At 34.2% G+C, this 25,241-nt stretch overlaps 1 protein-coding gene across 1 annotated transcript; it reads left to right on the forward strand.

Moving 5' to 3' along the window:
- On the forward strand, positions 1 to 24,766 carry LOC129950772 (uncharacterized). Its single transcript, XM_056062691.1, has 3 exons — positions 1 to 123; positions 24,119 to 24,460; positions 24,506 to 24,766. Exons 1-3 carry the CDS (start codon positions 1 to 3, stop codon positions 24,764 to 24,766), a joined length of 726 nt encoding a protein of 241 aa, XP_055918666.1.
- Positions 24,767 to 25,241: the final 475 nt, after the last annotated feature.

Below are 25,241 nucleotides of genomic sequence, written 5' to 3' on the forward strand. Positions count from 1 at the left end.
ATGTGCATGGGAGGCAGCAGCTCCAGCTTCAGCTCAGATATAACCGGACACAATCTGCCTGCGTCGTCGACGACTTCGGTCGTCGTCCGCGTCGTTCGTCTGCGTCGCTCGTCTCAGCAGCAAGTATACAACAAGTGCCATAATATGGCCAGAAGCTCTAATGGAATATTACGCAATCGGAAATTCACGCTCAAATGTGTGCGGTGGTGGTGTCTGATGGATCGACCAAGCTGCTAACTGTGTAGAGTATATAGCTATAGACCCACTAGCCGGCAGCCAGTAGTCGAAGTCGAAGTCGCAATAGCGTATCGACGACGAGACGCGACGTATCGCTTATAGAAGTCCTCTCTATGGTTTGTGATGGCTCCAAAGCTAGAGGCAATGGTGGGCATGTGATTGGGTTTCTATTTGGTTATTTCCAATCGCTAGCATCGATCTGGTGCTCCGGTACTCTGCTGCTGTTCCTCTAACTCCATCTGCATCTCGACTCGACAAACAAACAAAATGAGCCATGTGAAGTTAAATCCTTTGAATTGAACTGAAATACGCGAAACGGATGGGATGGGGGAGTAGGTGGGCTACCAGCATCTGCATCTCAAGATAGACACACCATTGACTTGAAATATTGTATTTTTGTACTTTTTTGGTTGAGGTTGAGGGAGAAAAATTCCACTTTCGTGGTTGGTGCTAAAAATTGACTATGACCGTCAAACTATTTGTTCCATCGAACCAATTGACTACACATGCATCTCGTTTTGTGTATCTGAAAAATATCGGAAAATCGGAAAATAAAACAGGGCTGTCATTTTAGTAACATTGATTTGAATTTTGTAGTACAAGTGATCTCTAATAAAGTTTAAATGAACTGGTGTTGGATACATTTTTGAGAAAAAAATCACAGATTTCCAAAAACTTGTTCTCAAATAACTACCTTAAGGCTCCAATATTATGCTTGTCCCTATTTTATAAACTTCTTTTGAAAAAGCGTGATTACAATTGTAGTAATTCAAAAAAAATTCCTCTTTCGACAGCACTGCCAAATGCAACACTTTTAACTCAATAGCAAATATATCGGTCCGTCTTTCTGTCTGTCTATCTGTCTGTCAGTTTGTTTGCATGAGAGTATATCTCTATGTGTGTATTTATTTCATGCAAATTTTCCTTTCAAGTGAATAATTGCATTGAAGTTGATCGTTTGGCGGATTTTCTCGCCGTAGATACTTTTTACGTCGAACTGGGATCGTTTTTCTATTATTTATATCTTTTTTGTTGTTGTTGTTTTTTGTATGGATTTGCACGTTCTCGCGTGTGTGTTGTCTGTTGTTTGCTTGTGTCAAAACACTTTGTTCAAAGGGGCATTGGGTGGGGGTGCAGAGCACACGCTTGTGAAAAAAAATCGAAATAAAATTAACAAAAACAAAAATCCAAAAAAAAAATACAAAATGACAACGAGCGGTGACTGCAGAATGTGAAAAATTCAAATGACGAAGCTCGATAGTGACTCTGAGGTCTGACGGGCTCACCATCAGCCACCACACCAAGCCATGTCTCTAGCTCAAGCTTTGATTCCTAGGCATATGAAATGGACGGAGAGAACTATCCGGACTAAACCAACGAACAAAAAATCACCATCGATATTATGAATCTATCTATAAACATGGCATGCAAATATATAGATAGATACATTTCCCAGCTTAAGGCTCATGTGAGATTGCATAACGCGCTTAGTTGGTTGTAATTCACGACAATATTTTGCATAATTCATATGCAAAGTGAAGTTGGAGATTTCGGGGGAGAATATGGAGAGAATTGTACATTATTGTATGTGCTACGGCGGCGATTGGGGCCATAACCACCACCGAACATTAGAGATTTATTGATGGGAGATCTTTTTGCCATATGAAAATGAATGAATAACGATGAAAGACACTTTTCAATTTTCCATTTACCATTTAACTTTCAAGTTACCTCTCTGCGCCGCCGCAGCCAATGGTCAGTTTCTATATGTTTATGATTTTCCAGGAGTCAAATGTAGGTAATACCTTAAGGTCAATAAGTTGATCCTTGTTGATTATTATAGGAACCTATAACTGGCTTATTTTTCCGGATTATTCACCTTCTAACTTATATCTAGGTAGGTTTTTTGGTTTAAATTGGACTTAGGGACTTTTTTGGGATTTCTTCATTTTGTGTGTCTTTATATTTTCTTATTATTTATTTTTCAAGACAGTCAAGTGCAAGACAAGCATTTTTATGTGTACATATGTACATGTGTGGAAATTTATAAACAAAAGATTCATTCCGTCACGTTTTTTGTGCCAATTTTATGCATTATAAATATTGTAAATAAATTGAAAGATGACAGCCTATTGTTCTAATTTCGTGCGTTTTTCAATCATGATTTTTTTTAAATGTAATACTGACATACTGACATACTGGATACCTCTGGAAGCTTATAATTCAATAGAGTGGGTGCTGTAATTTCGTTAGTAAAAAGCTTATGACTTCTGGATAGTGATGGATGAGATTGCCCTCGGGCTAAGGAAAATCAGATGTTTTCGTTTGTTTGCAAAATTTCCGAAATTTTGTAATATAGATTTTGACATTTGATATTTTCTAGAAGTTTGAAAAAATAAACTTGCATGGCATGTAAATTGCTTAACATTTTAGTTTTTGAAGTCGAGAAAAGATTATTTTTAACGATGATCTTAATAGAATAACATTAATATAAAACAGAATTATGTAATAGTTGATTAATATAAGCGTCAATCTGATGAATTATGTTGCAATGGAGAAAAGTCACAACTAAAAAAATTAAGTCAACTCCCTTAGACTTTAGAACCATACAAAATTATAAAACTATCTTGAAACTTTTATATTATATCACTTAAACTTGAAAATACTAATAACGGGTTTTTCAATAAGAGCTCTACAGAAATGTTTGTAAATAAAAAACGGTTTTGGATGTCAAATCAATTCTTTATTCTTTTGAAAGCACGTTCGATGCCATTTTGTATGGAAGTTTACATTTAAACTACGGGCACGATTTTCATTGGTTTTCAAGCATAAATCGGCCAAAACTGCTGCAATTTCACGTTCGATATTCGTACGAAGTTCAGCAATCGTCTCTGGCTTATTGGCCTAGACTATAGACTTGACGTAGCCCAAAGGAAATAGTCTAACGGCGTCAAATAGCACGACTGAGGCGGCCAAGCAACTGGACCATTTTGTGAGATAACACGTTCTCTAAACTGGGTTTCCAAAAAAATTGATTGTGACATTCGCCGTATAGCTTGTGACGCCGCCGAGCCGTCCTGTTGAAACCACATATCCTCCAAGTCCATATCATGCAATTGGGGCTAAAAACATTAGGTTATCATTGAATGGTAGCGACCCCCATTCACAGTAACGTGCCGGTGTTGATCATCACGGAAGAAGTACGGCCCAATGACACCTCCGGCCCATAAACCACACGAAAACGTAATTTTCTTGGGATGTAATGATGATGATGCCCAACACTTGAGAACGATGTGTGAGACACATTTAGGCTTTCTGGAACTGAAGCCTCAGGGGCAGCAATATTCTCGATATTTCTCACTGGTAGGGAACTTTTTTACTGTACCTGTGGATTCAAATGTTTTCACTAGATGTTCAATTGTTGATCTTCTAGGACGATTTTTTTTTAATAAAAAATTTAGCCAAAACACTAAAAGAGTTTTGAATACCTTTAATATGCCAAAGAGACAGTGTGAGCATTAGGAAAAGAAGGAAGGGTTGGATGGGAGGTGTCGGTGTACATATATTTTGAATTTCTGAACATTGCAATGATATGAAAAGACAGAATGTGGCAAGGCATTTACAATTACGCAATACGGCTAAAAAATGAATCTCTATACTTCATAGTACGGCCGAAGTTGGGCTCAAGGGTAAACTGATGGGCATTCCTAGAAGCGCGGGTAATACGGTTGAATTGTTAAAGCGGAATAATGCAACTGGCTATTTCACTAGAGCATTGTCCGTAAAAAAAACGGTAAAAAAGAGTCAGACAAGAAACCTTACGACGATATTCGAGTGTCCAAGGGGCCTAAATAAGTAACTGGAGCACCAGCCCAGAGATAAGAGTTATATTCAAGTTTCGAACGAGTGAAGGTTTTGTAGATTGGAGCCAGGTCGGACAGAGAGAAAAATGTCTTGCAACGTCTCAAAAAATCTAGACATCTTGCGGCATTTTTGGGGATATCGCGTATGTGATTGCTCCAGGTGTTTGCTAATGCACATTCCAAGGATGTCTAGATTTTCAGTTTCGTTGATACAAGTGCCACTCATAGATAGTGGCAAGGAGGGTATATCTTGCTTTAACGATACAAGACACACACTATTTTTTATTCCCCATTGTACAATGCTGTGTAGGTAGGAATTTAATGAACTAATCATATTTTTCCGTTGCAGTTCAACATCCGAAGAGGAGGGTTGTGGGTCTGGAAACGAATATGAAAAGCAAAGAGTGCTATCGTCAGCGAAATAATGTATTGGACGAGAAGTAGCAGACAGAAGATCATTTATAAAAATGAGGAAGAGGGTCGGAGACAAAACGGAGCCCTGGGGCACAACAGCATTTATTTTATGAGTTTCGGACTTGAATCCGTCCAAAATAACTTCTATTGAACGGTTCGAAAGAAAATTTCTAATCCAACGAAGAAGAGTTTTGTTGATACCGAAACCACGTATTTTCGATAAGAGAGAAAAATGCCAGACTTTATCAAATGCCTGTAAAATATCAAGTGCAATAATCTTACTTTCTTCAAAACGATGTTACGATTTGTTCCATTGTTTGGTGAGATAAACAATCAGATCACCAGTGGTCCTATTGCTACGAACGAGGCACATACCGCCGGTCATTAAGAAGTTTTCGTTCCTCAAGATATTTCTTAAGCTGATAATTAATCAGCGTTTCCATGACCTTAGAAAGAAGGGACGTTAATGCTATCGGTCGATAATTTGCGGGGGAAAAAGGTTCGTCTTTTTTGGAATACTCGGAGTCCTAAATCCTTGAAAACCTCTAGTTTTGTTCTTTCTATAGCTTTTAACCTAAGAAATTCTATACAAAAAGTTTTCAAAAGGTCCCAAATGTAAGCTCGTGCACGGAAATATTCGAAGCACCTACTTTTTTTAGTAGTTCTTTATTTGATCTAAGTAAATTTAATTTAATGAATTTGTAATAGGGAAAAACACATACATACAAAGGTAATAAAAGGTTCCGGGAACAAAACTTCCAAGAAGGATAAAAAGGCAAAAACCATTTCCAAAATATGTGGCCTCATCCTAGTGGTTGGCAGGGTACTTCACCGCAAGTCTGAAATTACACAGAAACTGGCAATTTTAATTCTGGAAAATATAACAAAGACTACAACCTTGTTGTTAAAACCTTTAAAACTTAAATAACTAGTGCTTCATTCTCTGTTCAAAAAGGTATTAAAGAAGAAATGGTTTCTAATACTAATCTCACTCGATGATAATTTCAAGAATACAAAAAAGGATGGGATGCGCCCACACTGATTGTCTGTCAATTTTTCTTAATTTTTTTTTGTGTAAGACAAACACAGTTTCAAGTCAATATCATTCTTTGTCCATACACACTTCAATTTAAATTTCATATTTTCAAACCCTCTAGAATGTATTACAAAAAGAATGCCTTGACTCTAGTTTGGAAAGCCTTTTTTTGAGTCTGTACTAAAGTGTGGTCTAAATTTTCCTAAATATTTGAAAATAACGATAATTCATTAAAGTTTTCAATGTTTTGAAGTGTTGGCAAGGTAAAATGGACATCAACTGAACTTAAAGTACTATTGAACTTTATAATAGCGTGACAAGTTCACTGCACCTGCAAAACGAATCTTCAATTTGCTACCTTTATATAGTATAAAGTCAATTTCATGATGATTTCCATATAGCAATGAAAAATTTAAAAGAAAAAAAAAAGAATTACTTTTAAATACTTTACCCTAAAGGCTCACTTTAAAAACTCAATTTACATCTGGTCAGATTTTTTAATATATTTAACAATAAAAACAAAAAACAATATAACCCGCGATCAGCTATACAGCTTCCATCAGTATATCCTCTTCCTTTCTCTCTCTCTTTTAAATATCAAATGAATTAGCCATATCCGCTTATCGTCAGTGAATCTGCCCAATTAATTTCATGCTAAATTAGAGAGACAAAACTCAAAATTCGCATGACAGCATAAAACGTAAAACGTAAAACGTAAAACTACCACCATGCAGGAACATATCATTGCACATAGGATTGTTGGACCTTATACTTTACCTAAACCAAAACAAAAGATGAACAAGAAGGACCAAAAAGAAGAAGCAGGGTAAAAAAGAGTGAAGCACAGAACAGCATCGTCAAAAATTCCATACATCTACCATATATTTCGCTGTAAGACTCAAGAACCAAAAACATCACCAGTCACCACCACCGACCGATCACCGCCGCCGCCGTACGGCCACCATCACCACTACCACGACTTCGACCGACCGACAACTTGAAGAGAAGCAAAAATAACCACCGATCCGATCCAAACTAAAAACCAAAACAAGAAGACCGAATGATTATGATGGCTTCCCAAGGAATCTCTTGGTGATTATTTCAGGTGTTAATTTCTCATTATTCCCTGCATGCCGGTTTTAATTGATTTAGGAATTTCACAAGGCGTTTCGCGTTTGTCCAATCCTTCCCTTCCAACAACTTCTCCATCTCGCATCATCATCATGATCTTCCGTCCTTTTATGAGCTGAGCATCATCAGCAAGGTCTGCGATGTCCGAATAGCAACATAACAGAAATGGTCGCCCGAAATGCATCACAGTATAATATGATGTGTGGTGTTTTGTTTTGTGGATGTGTGTTTTTGAGCTTATACGCATTTTAAAGAAACGCGACCGCAAGCACGACTGGCAAATTCTTCTTACCAATCATTGCTGAAGGTGTAAGACAGAGGGGGAGGAAGGGGAGGACGTCCAGATAGTCGACGAAAAGAATCTGTGTTAAATCCAGTCCAGAAAATGAAAGAGAGAGAGACATAGAGTGAAGGCCTTGCCGGTTTCGATGTGTCATCCCAGCCACAGGCAGAATTGTCCACCGCCATGTACTTACTGACAGACGATGTCAAAGTAGACAAAAATCATCAACCGAACAGAACTCTGCTCCAAGGGAACAACACACAAAACACACCATAGGACGATCACCAATATCAAAAAGTCATCAACTTTATCAGCCAAAAGGAAAACAGTTCCAAGGCAATTGGTTTGTACATTGACATGAACAGGGTTGTTATACACAAAGTGAATTTTTAAATGTCAAATTTATAAATGTTTATCAATTGGAATTTAAAATCCTGGAGGAGGAGCTTTTGAACTTTCATGGAAATTTATCGAAAAGTGTCAACTGTTTTATTTCGGTTGAAGGTGTCAAATCATTGAAAATATTATAACATCGCTGTTCAAATATGAGCCAGCAATAGCATCCAAAGGGCTACACAGAGGCAGTTGATTCAAGAAGAAGAAAAACATATCAAAAGACCGCATGACATGATCGAAAGGACACACCAACCGATCGACGCACGGACGATGACGGTGTATCATTTGCTTTGTTACAGAATCGTCGTCGTCTTGTTTAACTCATTTCTTTCTTTTTATGCCTTTAATTCTTCGTCTGATGTGCGGTTTTGCATCTTTTTTTCAATGTAATTTTGTTTTTTTATTTGCAACTCACAGATTGTTTTTCATCTTGTTTCGCGCGCACGCTGCATTGAATCTGCTTTTGCTCCTTTTATTTTTTGTTTTATTTTAATTCACCTTCGCTACTTTTAAACTACCATTCGCTTTGGACAACAACTATTTTGGCCTCGAATTAAATTCTGAATCCTGCAGCAAGAGCAACATCAACAGCAACAAAACCCATGGCCCCAGAGTAGATTGGAGTATGGTGAGGAGGATGCACTGCGACACACATAATCGTAAACGCAACTACGGCAGCAACCGTAGCCGTAGTTCCAGCTTTAGCTTTAGCCTTAGCCTTAGCACCATCACCATGAGTGCAGTGCAAATGGAATCGCGCTTGCTCGAGCAGCCAGCAGTTTGGAGGGCTGAAGTCGTAAATAAGAATCAATTAGCCATTATCTTAGGAATTGTGCACGCTGTCACTATTGATAATTACCCTATGAATGGTTTAATGTCATGTTGAGTTCGGTTTTTCGTTTCTACTTAGTTTTTTTGTTTTCTTTTATTTTGCATGCGTGTCCTCTCTTCTCTGTAACTAGAGCATATACTCGTATAAAGGATAAAAAATGTAGAAAAGATTTAAGATGGCTTAAATAAATGTCTACACGGGTATTCTACTAATTAAACAAAATAAAAACGAAAAACTAAAATAAATTTACTTTTTTGCATAATTTACTCGTAAACTATAAAATATTAAGCATATTATATATCTGTGTATGTGTTTTTATAACAAATAAAATGTTGTAGTTATTTCTAACGAGTTTAAACCAATCAACTATAAATATTTTAATAAAACATTCATTTTTATATTACATTTTTTTCTTTACTTTCTTGTTATTTTTATTTTGATTTCTTTTTCAAAGACATTTCCGATGTAATTATGGAGTTTAAATAATATTAACATAAATTAACTTTGAATATGTCAAAAATAAATATGGAAGAACTTTGCAAAAAGAAATCTGACACGATAAAGTCACCATACAAATGTAATTGAAAATTGAAACAAAAGATCTGAGCAACAAACTTTAATTTAGATTTATATTTTATTTACTATTTAATTTAAACGTCAACAATTTTGTTTTTAATGTAAGGAAATATTTTAAATAGTTTATGTGTACATAATATGTATTTGAAATAAGAAAATCATTTTCAAATATGTTTTGATTTAGATAATAAAGTATCGGCTATGTTTAGTTAACAAATTGGGGCTGTAAACAAAATAAACATGTTGATTGTTGATGATTCAAAAGTTCTGAAAATATAGATTGATTGCACCGTTACCTTGTCTGAGTCTATACAAGTCATTGGATTTGCTAGGAATTTGGTACAATGGTCCTTTCTGAGATTGTTTAAAGGACCAATACTGGATGGTAGATTTCATCGACTCGATCGATTCAATATCATTTTGATTGAATTATATTTATAAGTTTGTATGGGCTTAATAAAAATTTTATGTTCCACATATCAAAATAAAATATTTCCGAAAGAAATTTTATTCAAGGTTTGGAGTCGCAATATTATATGGGCCATAAACTGTATGTATTTAAAATACTTATGAAAAAAAAAAATCTGCTTAGTCAAACTTCTGTATCACAAAATTCTGGTTAAACAAAATTCTGTAATTCAAAATGCTTTTAAAAACATAATTTTAAAAACAGGATGCTTTTAAGAATAAGTTATCATATAATTTAAGACAATTAACGTGTGTACGCATTCTTTGAATTAATGTGAACTTTTTGTGTTCTTAAAAAACTGGTAGCTTTTTTCATGAACCTTGTAAATAGTGTAAATTTCTTTAATATTAGTAACATTTATCATCTTCTATATGCCTTTTTATTGGAATCTGAAAAAAACATTTGTTCTGGTTTTCAAAAAATAGTACATTGGATAAAGTACTGGCTTTTTTAATACAGACAGTTAAAAAAGAATAGAACTACCATTAACACACTTTTAAGAAAATTCGGAGATAAAACCTCTGTTCAAAAAGTATCGCGAATTTCTAATTCATATTTTTTTTTTGTGGCATAATGTTGTTACTCTCATTTATGCTTACAACCTCCACACTTAATTATGCTTTTCATAAAAATTTAATACACATTTTTGTATCCCTTTTTTAGGTTAAAGTCAAAAGTAACATAATGCCACAAGAAAACCGAAAATATGAAAACAGCGCAAATGCTAAATTGACTGTACCTTTTGAACAACCCTTGACATGCAGTCTTTTATTTATACAGTATTTTGGTATACAATACTTTAAGTCTGCAGAGTTTTGAAATACAGAACATAAGACATACAGCAATATAACTTAACTATATATAATTCAGAATTCTGAAAATTTTTATTTTAGGCGGAATAGTTTTATTTTGAACAAAATTTTCAAATTTTCGGAAAGAGGAAGATTTTTTAAGTGGCACTACTTTCGTCAAAAGCTTAAACAGACATTTTAATTAGTCAAAAAGAAAATTTAAAAACCTTTAAAAACTAATAAAAATGAAAGCTCTCACCTCTTAACCTTACCTATTTTTAACACTTGAATAATATCTAATCAGGATAAGGACAGCATTTTTTAAATGGATTAATAATTATTATTAAGTTCGCAAGTTCTTGGAAGCGAAAATATATGGTGGACAAAAACCCAAAACCCAGACAATTATAGTGGAATAAGTATTTTAAACGCCTCATACAAAATTTCTACGGCGATTTTGCAAAGACGACTTAATTTGTGGATTTCACAAAATGGTTTATTGAAGGAGTTTCAAGTCGGTTTCAGAGCCGGTTACTACACGGTCGACCAAATTTTTGTCCTTAAGAGCATTCCCGAGAACTTTCTGCTAAGCAAAAAGAAACTTAACTGTTTCTTCGTGGATTTTAAAGAAGTGTTTGGTGTGGTGGACAAAAATGTGCTCTTTTGCAAGGAAATTCGGTAAAGTCCTCAAAAATATATAAACAATGATACTATAGATACGGTTTGAAATGAAGATTAAATCTTTGAATAGTTTCAGACTGAAGCAGGTGTCTAGCAGGGGTGTGCGTTGAGACCACTTTTATTATAAACTACCCTATTTTAATTTCAAACTTACAAGTAACATTTAATTATACTCATTCTTTTAAATAAACGCCTAAAATGATGCATCGAAATTTTATACATTAATTTCTTCACATTTTAATTTAATTTAAGTGAATTTTCTAGAGTGTTTTGTTCTTTATATTTTTGGTAACTTTTTTTCTTAAACTACAATGTTTGCAATTTGTATTTAAGTCCATTTCAAAATTAAGCAAAGAATAGCTAAGAAAACACCAACCTCTTAAGTTAAATTTTTTAAACTTCAAGGTAGATTGTGTACAGATCGTTATTTAAGCAACCACTGTAAGACGTGTTTCTTAAAATTTTAAAACTCATGCTTCCTCGATAGTGACGTGGATTCCAGCGCAGATATGGTTACAAATTTAATTCTTTATTGAATGAGAAATTTGATCCCAAATAGGAAGAAATCTATCAAACCCAAAGAGAACTCATGGTTGGATTCGAGCTGTAAAGATGTTATTAGGTTCAGAGACGAAAGTTTCCGTGTTTACAAAGCCAACCCGACTGACAAAAACCCCAATAAGTTCAAACAAGCTAGAAAGACCTGTAATGGACATATTCGACATTATCAGAAATTAAGGCAAAAAATACAACTACAATGTTCCAAAGGTAGTAAAAATGTCTGGTCATTTGTAAAAAACGTGCGAAACACCACATCATCCTCGGTTCCAACGCTCGTCCACCATGACACTCCCTGTGTAAGCATTTTTCAAGCCTGTCCCTAGAAAAGGCGAATCCTCCTCTCAATCTAACTATCGTCCAATAGCACTCACTCTTAATGACCTGCAGTATGGCTTTCGTTGCAATAGGTCCACTGGTGATCTCATGGTTCATCTCATTGGACAGTGGAATAAATCTTTACATATCGTTTTGGAGAAAGTAAGATTATTGCACTTGATATTTCAAAAGCATTTGGTAGATTTTGGCACCAAGCTTTCTTATCAAAAATGCATGCTTTTGGTATTCATGAATCACTTCTCGTTAGATTAGGAATTACCTTTCTAACAGTGCCATACAAGATGTATTGGATGGTTTCAAGTCTGAAATTCATAAAATAAATGCTGGTGTCCCCCAGGGCTCCGTTTTGTCTCCGACTCTCTTCCTTATATTCATAAATGATCTCTTGTCTGCCACTTCTAATCCATTAAACTGTTTCGCTAACGGCAGCTCCCTTGTCCTTCAGATGTGGAACTTCAACGTCAGCGTTTGATAAGCTCATTAAATTCTCATCTTGACAGTATTGTTCAATGGGGAATCTAAAACCGTGTAGAATTTAATGCTTCGAAAAGTCAATGCTGTCTCCTGTCGTTAAAGCGTAACACACCCCCGATGCCACTATCTATGAGTGACACTTGCATCCAGGAAACTAATCAACTGTCAGTATTCGGTATGTGTATCACAGATCACTTTTTATGGAATGATCACATATTTCATATTGCCAAAAATGCGGCCAGGTGCTTAGGATTTCTCCGACGGTGCACAAAATTGTTCACTCCTTCTGATCTGGCTGTAATTTACAAGGCCTTTATCCGTCCAAAGCTTGAATTTAATTCGCATATCTTTGCAGGTGCTCCTAAAACAAGATTAAATCTCTTGGATATAATATTAATAAGGGCTTTGAAAATGATAAAGGGTACTAATAACCCCTTCAGTGCCTGTAAATTATAAAAAAGGTGATATAACAATGTTCCAACAGTTTTGACACATGTTTATGTCCTTTATCTTAAAAGCAAATTTTGTTGAAAATAGCTAACTATATTCAATGGTCCACAACATCAATAACAGTTTTATTGATTTGAATGAGGAAATTCAATAGAAAAAAAGAAAAATCAAATCCTTTGCAACCAAACCACCATCTATCTATTTCTATAGACTTCGACATGATGGTTGTTTATTTCCTTGTTAAATTAATTGCGTGTTCTCATATACTTCACTCAATAGTAAAATTTTAATTTATCAAACAAGTCTTGCAACTATGACAATATTTTATATAAAAGTGTTGACAAGTTTAAGCGCTATGTATTTTTGTTTCCATTTGTTTTCTTTTTGTAATTACCAAATCATTTTTTAATTAAAACTCAAATGAAGTTGTATCATTGCAAATTAAAGAAAAAAGAAATATAACAAATCAAAACAAATGTTATATACATATATATATATGTATATCTTATATTATATACCTACATATTTTACTCGTCGCTCTTAATCAACACGCACTATTTCTGCTGACAGTTTTCATCAGAACGCGCACAAAACTTACATAAGTTAGTTCATCTATGATTTAAGTCATTTGCTTTCGAACATCATTATATTGGTTTTCAATTTTATTTTTCTATAAATTTGTATATGTTTGTGAAATTAAGTGAAAATGTAAATTTATTTCATGTATAGCTGAAGTCATATTCATACTCAAAGCAACTATAGCTTGAGTTATAGTGTTTTAAGGTATGATTTTATTATTAGATTGCCTTCGAATCGTTGAGCAACCGGATGGAAAACAAGACATGCTGAGCTCATGTTGTAGTAAAATTAGGCGAAGTACTTTTGAAATTAAGACTTCTTTATAGTTTTTTTTTCAAAATAAATGGCTTTTAAAAAACACATTACCCTAAGGATAAGAATAAAAGGAAGACATAGTCATTGGGTAAAGTGATGTTTTGCTTACAAAGATGAAATTTTGTATTTTTTTGACATGTGTCATTAAGGCTTGCACTGATTGTAATAAAAAAAAAAACAAGGACTTGGGGAGAGGCAGGTTATTTGTTTGTATTTCCGCATTGGGTAACATTTAAGGCTATTGATTTAAGAGATGTTAGATGATTTTGGTAGTTAAGGTAAAAGTAGTTAACTTATGTTTTGAGTGAAAATTAAAAGTATTCAAAATGTTTAAATTCCTTAAAAAATAATAAAACATTTATTGTAAGAATCTCTCTTTTAGTGGAAACGAGTCATTTAAAATTATCTTGAAACTGCTATATATAGTTCGTTCTTTACTTATTTCCTACGAGATTGTACAGAAAATTTCTGGAGAAACGAACCTCTGTGTAGCACAGACCCAACAATACTTTTCATGTATCTGAGACCGAAATCAGACAATATGTAGTAATTATTGAAGTAAAACATCTATTTAAAATAATAATTGATACTAGGGAGTTACATGGTGCATGCTCCGTGGCGTGAGTATTTTGTTTTCTTTGCATTTACATTTTTATGACTTTTTTATTAATAACCTGAAATTGTCAATTGATATGTACGAGTAAACTTAAGCAGAACAAAGAGTATCTTAAGAAATTACCCAATAAAATATATTTTAATGATGACCTGTTCAAAGAAATCGCAGCCGAAAGAAAACAAACGAAAAGTTTTTTTTATATGAACTCAAGGCTGAAATCGTAGCTGCATCAATAAAAAATGGAAAATCTTCGCAGACAATCAACACGTAGCAAAGAAAATTATAGATGACATTAGTAAGAACATTTTTGAAGAAAACAAAGAAAATACCCAGAAGAAAAGAGCAAGGTCATTCGAAGAAACATCTAAGTCTAAAAGTGATAAAAATATAACTCCACAAAACAGTAAAAAACATAAACAAGAATTCATAAAAGGCTCAACTTCTATGAAAGAATTTCTTGAAGCCAATGTAACACATTTAAGTAACTAACAATCAACAAGCAAATTTACAAATGGTATACACAAAAACAACACCAGGCACGATTAAATGAACAAGAGTAAGACTAACGATAAAAAGACTTCCTCAATACGGTTGTCCACCACTAGGGAGTTAGACCAAAACCCCCCAAGTCTAAGTTACCTCACTCAGACACAAGAAATCTCGTTAGTAAAAACAGATCAGGATACAAAACTACAAATATTAAAAAATATGAAACAGAAAAAATCAAATAACAGATTTAAATATATGCACATATAATATTAGAAGCCTATCAACAAATGAAAAACGCATCGAATTCGATACGACGGCTATTAGAAACATAAACTGGGACGTTATCGGTTTGGCGGAAACAAGATTATTTGGAGAAAAAGTGTTGGAAGAGGAAAACGAAAATATTTTTTTCTATATTGGGCAGACCAAAGACCTATATGGTGTTGGAATACTTATAAATAAAAAACTGAAGAAAAATATTAAAGTGGTAACTCTAAACAACAAAAGAATTGCATCGTGCGAGTTGAAGATCAACAAAACAAGGGTCGTGATTGTCCTGGTTTATGCTCCCACCGAAGTTTCAAACGAAGAAAAAATTGATTCTTTCTATGAAGATCTCAATAAAATTATATCAAAATCAAGATCAAAAATTCTCTACATAATTGGAGATTTTAACGCTAAAGTGGGCTTCAGAAAAGATGGTGAAGAAGGTATAATGGAATAGTACGGATTTGGATCCAGAAACCAGCGTGGTGAAAAGATGATAACATGGCTTTGGCAAAATGGTTTAACGGTCTGCAACAGTCTGTTTAAGAAAAAGACAAAAATAAATGGACCTAGATACCTCCAAACCGTTTAGTAAAAAATGAGATTGCCTTCATAGTCACCAACAAATGAAAAACAGTTTAAGAAGTCTCTTTTATAAACCAGTTGAATTTTGAAAGCGACCATCGAATGGTATGTGCTAAAATAGAAATCAGCCACAAGAGAAAAGAATACCACAAATCCCAACCCAAAAAGGATATACCAAAAATTATATCAAATGAAGACAAAACCAGAGAAAATCAAAAATATGTGTAGTTTGAAATTCATAAAATCTTTAAGTACAGTTCGAAAAAGCTCTACTAGTCTCAGCAATGGAAAACATAATTAAACCTATTCCTAAAAAGCCACATAAAATTTCAAGTACAATAAAAAGTTTAATTGAAAAAAGAGAAAATCTTCGTCATAAAACATATTTAGATGAAAACGACAAACAAACTCTCAAATTATTGAGAAAACGTATCAAAAAAAATGTTGAAGATGACATTAAAATATATGATGAGAAAATGTTAAAAATGTACTTGGAAGATAACAAATCAATCAAAAAACCAAAGAAACACTTTTCTCAAGGAAAATAATGGATGATTGCTTTAGATGAATAGTGCCAGATTTGGATCATTTATATAGTTTTCCAATGTTTTTGAAATCGGAAGTGGAAGAGTCGATTAACGAACTGAAGTCGGGAAAAAGCGGAAATGCTTAAAATTGGAAAAAACTCGATCGATCGATGTTTTAACATTTATATTAAATCAAACTTTGATACATGAAGAACTACCATATCAATGAACAGAATCAAAGATAATCCTCATTCACAAAAAGGGTAAAAAAGAAGATATTAATAATTATTCACCAATAAGTATTATATCAATAATTTACAAAGAATACGGTAAATGTCTATTAAGAAGATGTAAAGAAACATTCAACAGAAACCAACCAAAAGAACAAGCATGCCTTTGATCGGGATATTCTACAACAGATCATCTTTTCTGTTTCATCCGGTGTGCCCTAAGGTAGCCATCTTGGACCCCTTCTCTTCCTAATTGTTTTAAATGATTTACCTAGTATTTTCCTCAATTCTAGTCAACTTCTTTTTGACTATGACTTAAAGTTTTTTCGTGGTTTAAATATTTGGCTACGATATTTCAAAATTATCCCAATGGTGCACGAAAAACCAATTATATTTAAATGTCGCTAAATGCCAATGTTTTTCTTTTTGCCGCTACATTTCTAAAATTATTTTTGAGTACAAATCTGAGAATCAAGGTCTGAAAAGAGTAGGGGAGAAGAAAAGCCTTGGTGTAGTTTTCAACCCTAAAATCAACTTTGTTAGGCACATTGAATTTAGTGTATCCAAAGCCAATTCCATGCTCAGTTTTATCAAACGCAATAGCATAGACTTTAAAGACCCTTTTGCTCTCAAATCGCTTTTAACGTCATATGTAAGACCAATCTTAGAATACTCTTGTGTAATCTGGAACCCTTTTTATAACATTCAATCTAAGAGAAATAGCCAAATAAAAGTTTACAAGATTCACAATTCAAAAATTTGGGTGGAACATCGAAACTCCATCATACAGAACTAGATGCCAACTTTTAACTATTTATCACTTGAAAATGGAAGCTAAATGTTTTCTGTGATGTTTATAAGTGATATTCTATCATATGATATCAAATGCCCTTTTTTGTTGTCTTTAATAAATTCGTATGCTCCATAGCGTCAACTTCGAATACGTTAAATTGTATTGATTTTAAAGGGCGGAAATTTGAATTTTGTGGATTGTAATTCTTGTATGTATAATTTTATGTGATATTGATAATACGGTACAAATATCTAGGTCTGGTATATCAAGCCCTTCCCGCCATTTTTTTCGTAAGCAACATTTTCAACAAAAAAGAAAATTTCATTATTAAAATTTGCTAGTAACACATAGAGCCTTGAAGGCTATTGTCATGTCTTAACTTAAGCATAATTAATAATTTCCAATACTGACAAGTACAAGTTGTTTCAAGGACCAGCAGTAAGCTTTTGATTTGTCGTTCACGATAAAATTAAATATTAATAAAAATATACTGCATCTTTAATCAGTTGACTAGAGTTATAAACCATTGGAGTTCCGTTTGCAAAAATCAAACAGCATCTCCATTTCAACGACAACACTTTAAGCCTTTCCAGAAGTAATCCTCATTCAGATAGCATATTCAAAATCAGTTCAGTTGTTAAGGGCCTCACAAATACAAACAGTTCTTCTAGAACACAGCTTGGTGTGTACGTATATAAGCTGATGATCTCTACAAAAGCAAGGAATTTTGATAGCACAACTCCAATAAACCTCACAAATGGAGCTATAAATTGTATGTTTTGAGAAGTGTTTTCAGACAGAGGTTGGAACTGGAAAGGAAAACATTGTGAAAGCTGAGAAGCTAGAATTGGAAGAACCTTTCAACGTGTAATAACAAGATTTACTACTTATCGACAACTACTGCACTACCTTGCATCTTTGAAAATATTTAGACCGAATTGGTATTCATGGTCTAGAAACTATAAGAAGGATAAGCTTGTTTTTCCATTTACTCTTCCACTCACTTTCAATGCAGATTTGTCCTTAGATCACGAGAAGAACATTTCTACAGAAAAGACCCAAAAAAGTCTTTCATTCGTTTTTGTCGTAGTCTATGCTTCTGTGCAGTTTACTAGAATGGTGATGATGTAGATGATATTATATAGCGATATTTTTATTGCTCGAGATATGATTTTACTTCTCAATTGCTTTCTTAACCCAAAGAAACGGCGGTTTTTCAAGAGCAATCCCAGCTAAGGACAAAGTCCTTAACTTACTCAAAATTATTTCTTTTGATGGTGAAGTTTTGACCAAGACGTCACTACGGGTCGGTTATGTATAGGTCCTTTCTTAATGACAATACACACAAAAGCAGTATCACCTTGTCTAAAGTCTACTACTGCACATCCATTACAACCCTTCTCAACAAAACATGTTGCATAGCTTCGCTTAATCAATCATTCACTTAATCAACAAAAGTTTTTGTCTTAATTAATGATATGTACGTAGAGGCATAACTTTAACTAAAATCAAATCGATTTCCATCATCATAAGATTTTATGAACCCCAGAATTCAATATAAATAAAGTCCTATCCTTGCTATAAGTAAATTAGACCTTTACATCAGTCATCACAAAATAGCCTTTTACCCTATAACCGTTTGGCTGTTTCGTCTCGGCTCGGTCTATCTCCTGTCAACGTATAATCGGCAGCTTTAATCATTTGCGAATGTTTGGCCATTATTATAACGTCCGAGAATGTGCACTTAATCGTAGCCTAGAATGCTAATCATTTCATTTTGATTAAACATAAAGCCAACTAAAATGATGATCGTTGTGGAATGGAAGTGCAAGAGAGGGTTGCTTTAGACCAAAACTACAACCGAGATATCCCTCTCTCTCGCGGGGTCCGATGTTGGCCAAAACATAAATTCATGAACATTACGATCAATAGGGCATCTCTCGAAGGCACAAGTGCTTCTTAATAAAAAAAAGAAAACATAATCTTTCTGAGTGGTTTGCAACTTGTTGAGTCTGTCCGTTCCGTCTTTGGGATCTGTCGTCGTCGTTGTCTTGAACGTCGTCACCCATTTGCTGTGAATTTAATGAAATTCGCGCTTTGAATGTCACTACTCTACGTACGAGTACTGTGCTTCCTCCCGATCGATGCCCCAAGTAGTCATCGTCATAGTTGCGGTAGACGACATCGCTTGCGCTTCGTCAACTTCCTTAGGGACTTTACTATATACCTACTTCCTTCCAACTACAAGGCACTAATTAATTTATTTAGTGCGCCCTCGGTTGTTTAAGGACTTCTGTTTTATGTTTGTTATGTTGAATCATAAACCTTTGGAATTAATGTTGATTAGTTGACAGAGAGTTTTGTGTCTGAGCAAAGAGAGTTGGTTTTGTAGCGACGGCGGCGTGGAATGGTAATAAAAATAGGTAAACTCTTGGCGAATCTTTTAACTTAATTTTTTTTTCTTTTTCTCTGCCTCTTTAACTGACAAAAATTGCTGCTTATAGATGGTGCATGAGAATATTTTGTCATAATTAATGTGTTGCAATGGCCGATTCCGATGACCAAACAGCCGGAACATAATAAAAGCATGGAATATATTCCATTGTTTTTGTTGGCAAAGGTAATAAATTGTTAATTAGTTTTGGGAGCAAAACATTTTTTGATGTCGATTAAAAGCTCAGGGAGTTTTTATTCGATAGTAAATGATATACTTCTAAAAACATCCAATAGCTGTCTGGTCTGATGAGTTCAAGGTTGATTCTATTTTGCACTTATTTTTCCATGGGACGCTATTTAACTAAACTTTGCAAACTAATTAAGAGTATACCAAACTTTGGCGAATCTCTAAAACACTCCGAAATAGGTGGTAAAATTTTGAAGTTGGAGAGTTAAGAAAATTATTTGTTTTATCTTCCAAATGACGTTTTGTGTTAATTTTCGAACCTGTCAAAAGATTTTTAAAGATAAATTCAATGGGGACTTTTGTTAAAGGTCATAATTAAAAAAAATACAAATTAAGTACAAAATGCGCTCCATTGAAGTTGCCTCAGAATAACATGACTTCACAAAATAAGTGGCAGTTGAATCCCGAAAAAAAAAATATTTTCAAAACCGTTTGTATTGCCAAATGTTCGAAAAATTACTCTTGTGGTGATTGTGATTTTATAATGGGAGTTTTCTGGTTTCAATGTGCTCAGAGATCTTCTAGGAACACACAAGTTCTTAAGGCCTCTTTCACACATCACAAATTTCTCCATACGAAAATCCGAGATTCATTATTAGTAAACTCATGACCGTCTTTCAAAATATAAAAAAGTAAGTAAGCTAACATTGAAATTAATTCGTTCAATTTTTTGGAATTTTTAAATCACTCGAAAATAAAATTTTGTTGAGATAAAACATATTTTGATTTTCTGACACGCATTAATTTATTTTTCTGAACACTGATTCCATAACGTCAAAAAATTAATGGAACCATTCCACTGACATTTGTTTCGATTTTATATACACAATTCCAATGACAGGTTTGTGTCAAAGAAACATATATCTAGTTGGCATTGACATACTATATATGGACTGCTAGTGGTGTGAATTTTCCATACAAAATTTGAATAAAAATGGTTCCACTTCAAATTAGCTACACTAGCCCTTTCAGGCACAGTGGCAAAAAAAGTTATGAAATATTTAGCGACATCTGTTTGTATTTAGTTGAGATAAGCTTTTTTGACATAGAAAGTACTGACATCTAGTATAATTTGTTGAAGACAAACGATACCATGTTTTTTTGCTGTGAGCAGTGCTGTCGTTTTGAAAATTTCAAGAGTAGTATTTTGCTATCATTTTGGGGAGCATTTTCTTAAATTGAGGAGTAAAACAAAAAAACAACAAACACATGCTTGGCCCACGAACAAAATTAAAAACTGAAAATAAAAATGTCCAAATTCGAAGTTAATTGGCCTATTGCAAAGGTTAATGTTCCGAAAACAGACAAATAGAAGGATATAATGTCGTACCAAATTTCTGCTTTCACCGTTTAAAGGCCAACATTTTAAAATAATAGAGTTGAAATAAATAATTTAAATTCATAAATTTTTTTATTAAATAAGAAACTGACAATTGAAATTATATTTTACATCAACATACATGTTTGAATATTCAAGAACAAATTAAAGTCATTATTGTAAATTCGATGTTTAATATTTTCAGTTACAATCATTAAGGGGTCAATTATAGCTACCATTGAAATCGATCAAGACGGTGTTTCCCTTTGATTGAAAATGAAAATTATATAATCATCCATCGGAAATCACACAAAGAATTTGTTTTTTTGCGAAAAAAGTGTAATTGCGTATTTATTTTTCTCTACAACGGAAATTCATTTTCCTGAACAGCTGATACTTTATGTTCAAAGGTGAAACGAATCGTTCCACTGATTTGTGTTCCAAATTTTGTCGGTGCATTTCAATCGGGAAATTTTTTCAATGACAGAAATGTTTAAGGATAGCTATAAACGACCTGTCAAAAAAATTCTAATGTTTGTTTTCAATGATGAAAACCAATAATAGTTATAACTGACGCCTAATACAATGATTTGGTATCCTCGATTAAAGTTTTCGATGGCTACCATTTTTCTGTGAAATCGTTTTTAAGGAGTTCCTTAGCAGTTAGTAGGGCATTTACCGTTTCTACCTTGAGTGAATTTCTTTTTTTATCTTTTATAAGGCTTATATCTGAAAATTTGCTTTCTGCTGTTGCACTATTATTGGGGCATTATATTTTAAATTTTGGTTTTTATTGTAAACGAAATACAAATTTCTTTTCCGTTTTATTTTGGGGAGTAGTTTTCGTCCGTGGTTAGAGTAGCAGTTGACTCTGAAAATAGTAAAATACTACTATAGTAGCAAAACCGACAGCAGTGGATGTGAGTATTAAATGTTACACAATTTTTCCGCATAGCCCTCTTTGCGCTAGTGTTTTGTCCGTTAAAAGTGGAACCATCGTGAAGTTGGCTACTAGCAGTCCATGTATAGTATGTCAATGCTAGTTGGACTTAAAGCGAGCAAATTTTTTTTTTCAATAAGAGCGAGTAGATGTCGTGGCGGTTGTAGTGTGGCACGTCGCGCCGCGCCGCCGTCCTGCTGGAACCACATGTCGTCTAGGTCCATATGGTTCAATTGGGGCCATAAGAAATTAATTATTATCGTTATGTAGAGCTCGCTGTTGGCGGTGACCGCCTCACTGAAGACGTTTTCAAAAAGTACGGACCAATTACATTATGCATTATCACTTGGTTGCTAACACAGCCATTCATCCAAAAATGCGCTTCGTCGCTAAATATGATTTTTTGGCCAAAATAGGCGCAATTTGCGCAACGTTCACACTCATTTTTATAACAAAGTTTTATCATTTGAACGAGATGTTTAATCGTGAAACTTGCCATGATAATTTGGCATAAGCAACTGAATAATAAGCAAAAGATTTTTGACAGATGTCACCAAAACAAAATAGCCGCCACCCTATATAATAGGGATCAATGATCGCTAGTACACTGTCAAAAATATACCAATAATAGAAAATTCTGATAGCAGCCATAACTAGACGGGAAAGAACAAATGCAATTTAATGGCGTGGACTATAATTGTGGATGAGCATCCCAAAAGATTTAAAAAAAAAATAAATTGTGTGGCGCAACAGTCCGTTGAGAACTAGAGCCTAGTAACTTACAAATCTCAACCATTCCTGTGTATGAGTACTGTTGTCAGGAATGGAGGGGACCTACAGTTTATATTCCGAATCCGAACGGCTAATTTAAAAAAGCACTTTTTCATGACAAGAATTACTCAATTCCTCGCAAGAGGCAGTACCTGTGAAAGGACTTTAGATGCCATAGGGAGGGATCGAGCCCAAGACCTCTGGCATGACAGTCCAACGCACTAACCATCATGCCACGGGTACCACCCCAACAGATTTTGGATTTCCAAATAAGTTCTCCCTTCCCCTCGCAGCTTCAGTATTAGGCATCGCTTATCCACACTGCAATGTTTTCCTCTTTCCACTTTATAATTCAATTTAAATAAAACAACTTTTTTTGTAAATTTATCAAAATTAAAATGACACTTACTTTTTAAGAAAAAAATAAATAGTTTCAATTATGTATCACTTACAAATCAAACAAAATCAGCTCTACTACTATTATTTTGAACAGCTCTAATTAAGCAAACATCTCAAAGCTGACTAATAACTTTTGATTTTAATTCATTTTCAATATAAGGTTACAGTATATTTATTTATTGTTGACCGTTAAAAAATTTTACATCACAGAAATTAAGTTTTCAACTGTAAAGATGGCGTTAATGTCAGGGATGCTATAGTTCAATGAGCACTACTATTATTTTGAACACAGCTGTATATAAAAATGAATTGCTGTTCGTAAGTCTCACTAAAACTCGAGAATGGCTGAACGGATTTATCTTATCTTAGCCTTAAAATGTTCGTGGAGGTCTAGAGAAGGTTTAAAAGTCGAGAAAAATACGAATAAAAACCTAAAAACAGTCTTTTTCTTTTTCCCGTACAAACGTTTTCTAGAGTCGATTTGAACTTTATTGCTATTCAATAAAGTTCATATGAAATTCTAATCACTCACTGCTTTCTTAGCAATTTAAGTGTGTTCCTAACGTCAAAGAGTCAATTTGCAATTTATTACTGTTGCATAAAGTTCAAATTCAATCATATCTATGAAAATAGTGTTCGCGTGCGCTTTGGAGGATCTAATGTCGCGTTCCGAAAATAAACAAACGTGAATCGCGAACGCGACAAAAAATGTAATCAACTATTAGTAGTACTGATTTCCAATTTATTTGGTCGGCTTCACGAAGCTTAATTTTAGCTAACTTCAGTTGTAACTGTATCAGATTATTTTTGTAAGTTTGATAAATCTTAAGTTTTGTCACAAATTAAGTTTCTGAACACAACTATAATATTTTTCATTAGATTTGACAACCACCTAATATGTCAATCATTCTGTCGCACTTCAGAACACGGAGATTTATGTCTTAAAGGTAAACATTTCCAAGTGGTGTGCTCTTTTTTTGTTGATATTTTTTGATAGTGACACTTTACTGTTAAGTTACTGTTAAGTTACTTTTAAGTGAGAGAGAAATTTTCTCACTTTGATTAATTACGTTTAGATGCCGAGGCGAAGAAGACATGACTCAATCACCGAAACACCAATTTGCAACATCGCCAAAAATAGCGCAATGGCCAAGACCAAGATCCTACAGGTATGCAAATTAATTGCTAGTAATGAATGCACAATGGCCCATAAGAGGTCACTAGAGGTGCTGGACAGAATATTGAAAGATCTTCGTGACAACCAAAATATTATTGGTGGGGCGATGATTCTGTTGTCAGGCGATTTTCGTCAGACTCTTCCAGTTATTTCAACTTTTTCTGATGAACTTAATGCATGCCTAAAATCATCGAATTTGTGGCAGTACGTAAAGGCACTCCAACTAACAACTAACATGCGAGTATTTTTGCAACATGATTAAACTGCAAATTTGTTTACGAAGCAGTTCTTAGATATTGGAAATAATAAAGTTGCAATGGACACCTCAAGCGCATTCATCACATTACCCACAGATTTCTGTCACATCACAGATTCAAAAGAGGAGCTTATTCAGCGTGTTGCCCCAGATATAGCGCAAAAGTACAATAACCATAATTGGCTGGGTGAACGAGCAATTTCGGCAGCCAAAAATAAAGATGTCGAGGATCTCAATGCGACCATTCAGAATTTTCTTCCAGGACACTTGGTTTCCTTCAAACCATTATGAACCAGGATGACGTAGTCAACTATCCCACGGAGTTTTTAAATTCACTGGAATTGCCTGGATTACCACCTCGCAATTTGCCGTTAAAAGTAGGATCAGTTGTCATCATGCTGCGTAACATTAATCAACCTCGACTATGCAATGGAACAAGACTGGCTGTTAAAAAGCTGATGAATAACGTCACTGAGGCAACAATAAAAAAAGAAAAATACAAAGGAGAGGATATCTTGATCCCGCGAATTCCAGTACATCTGGCCTTTGCGATGATAATAAATAAATCACAAAGACAGTGAAGTTTGCGGAATCAACTTGGAGTTTCCTTGTTTCGCGCATGGACAATTATACGTCACGAGTTAGCGCGTCGGAAAACCGCCTTCTTTGTTTATGTACGCACCACAAAAAAAACATGACCTGCACAGTTATCAATATAGAAGAGTTAAAAATTCATTTCTTGAATCTTCCCAACACAGCACAAATA

Source organism: Eupeodes corollae, chromosome 3, assembly GCF_945859685.1.
Source record: "Eupeodes corollae chromosome 3, idEupCoro1.1, whole genome shotgun sequence".
NCBI classification, from domain to species: Eukaryota; Metazoa; Arthropoda; class Insecta; order Diptera; family Syrphidae; genus Eupeodes; species Eupeodes corollae.

Excerpts from the sequence above, each read along its gene's own strand:
- LOC129950772 (XM_056062691.1), top strand. The coding sequence starts at position 1 with ATGTGCATGGGAGGCAGCAGCTCCAGCTTCAGCTCAGATATAACCGGA. Across the intron at positions 124-24,118 it reads GTCGCTCGTCTCAGCAGCAA|ATGCCGAGGCGAAGAAGACA; the intron begins GTATACAACAAG and ends AATTACGTTTAG. Across the intron at positions 24,461-24,505 it reads AACTAACAACTAACATGCGA|TTCTTAGATATTGGAAATAA; the intron begins GTATTTTTGCAA and ends TTTACGAAGCAG.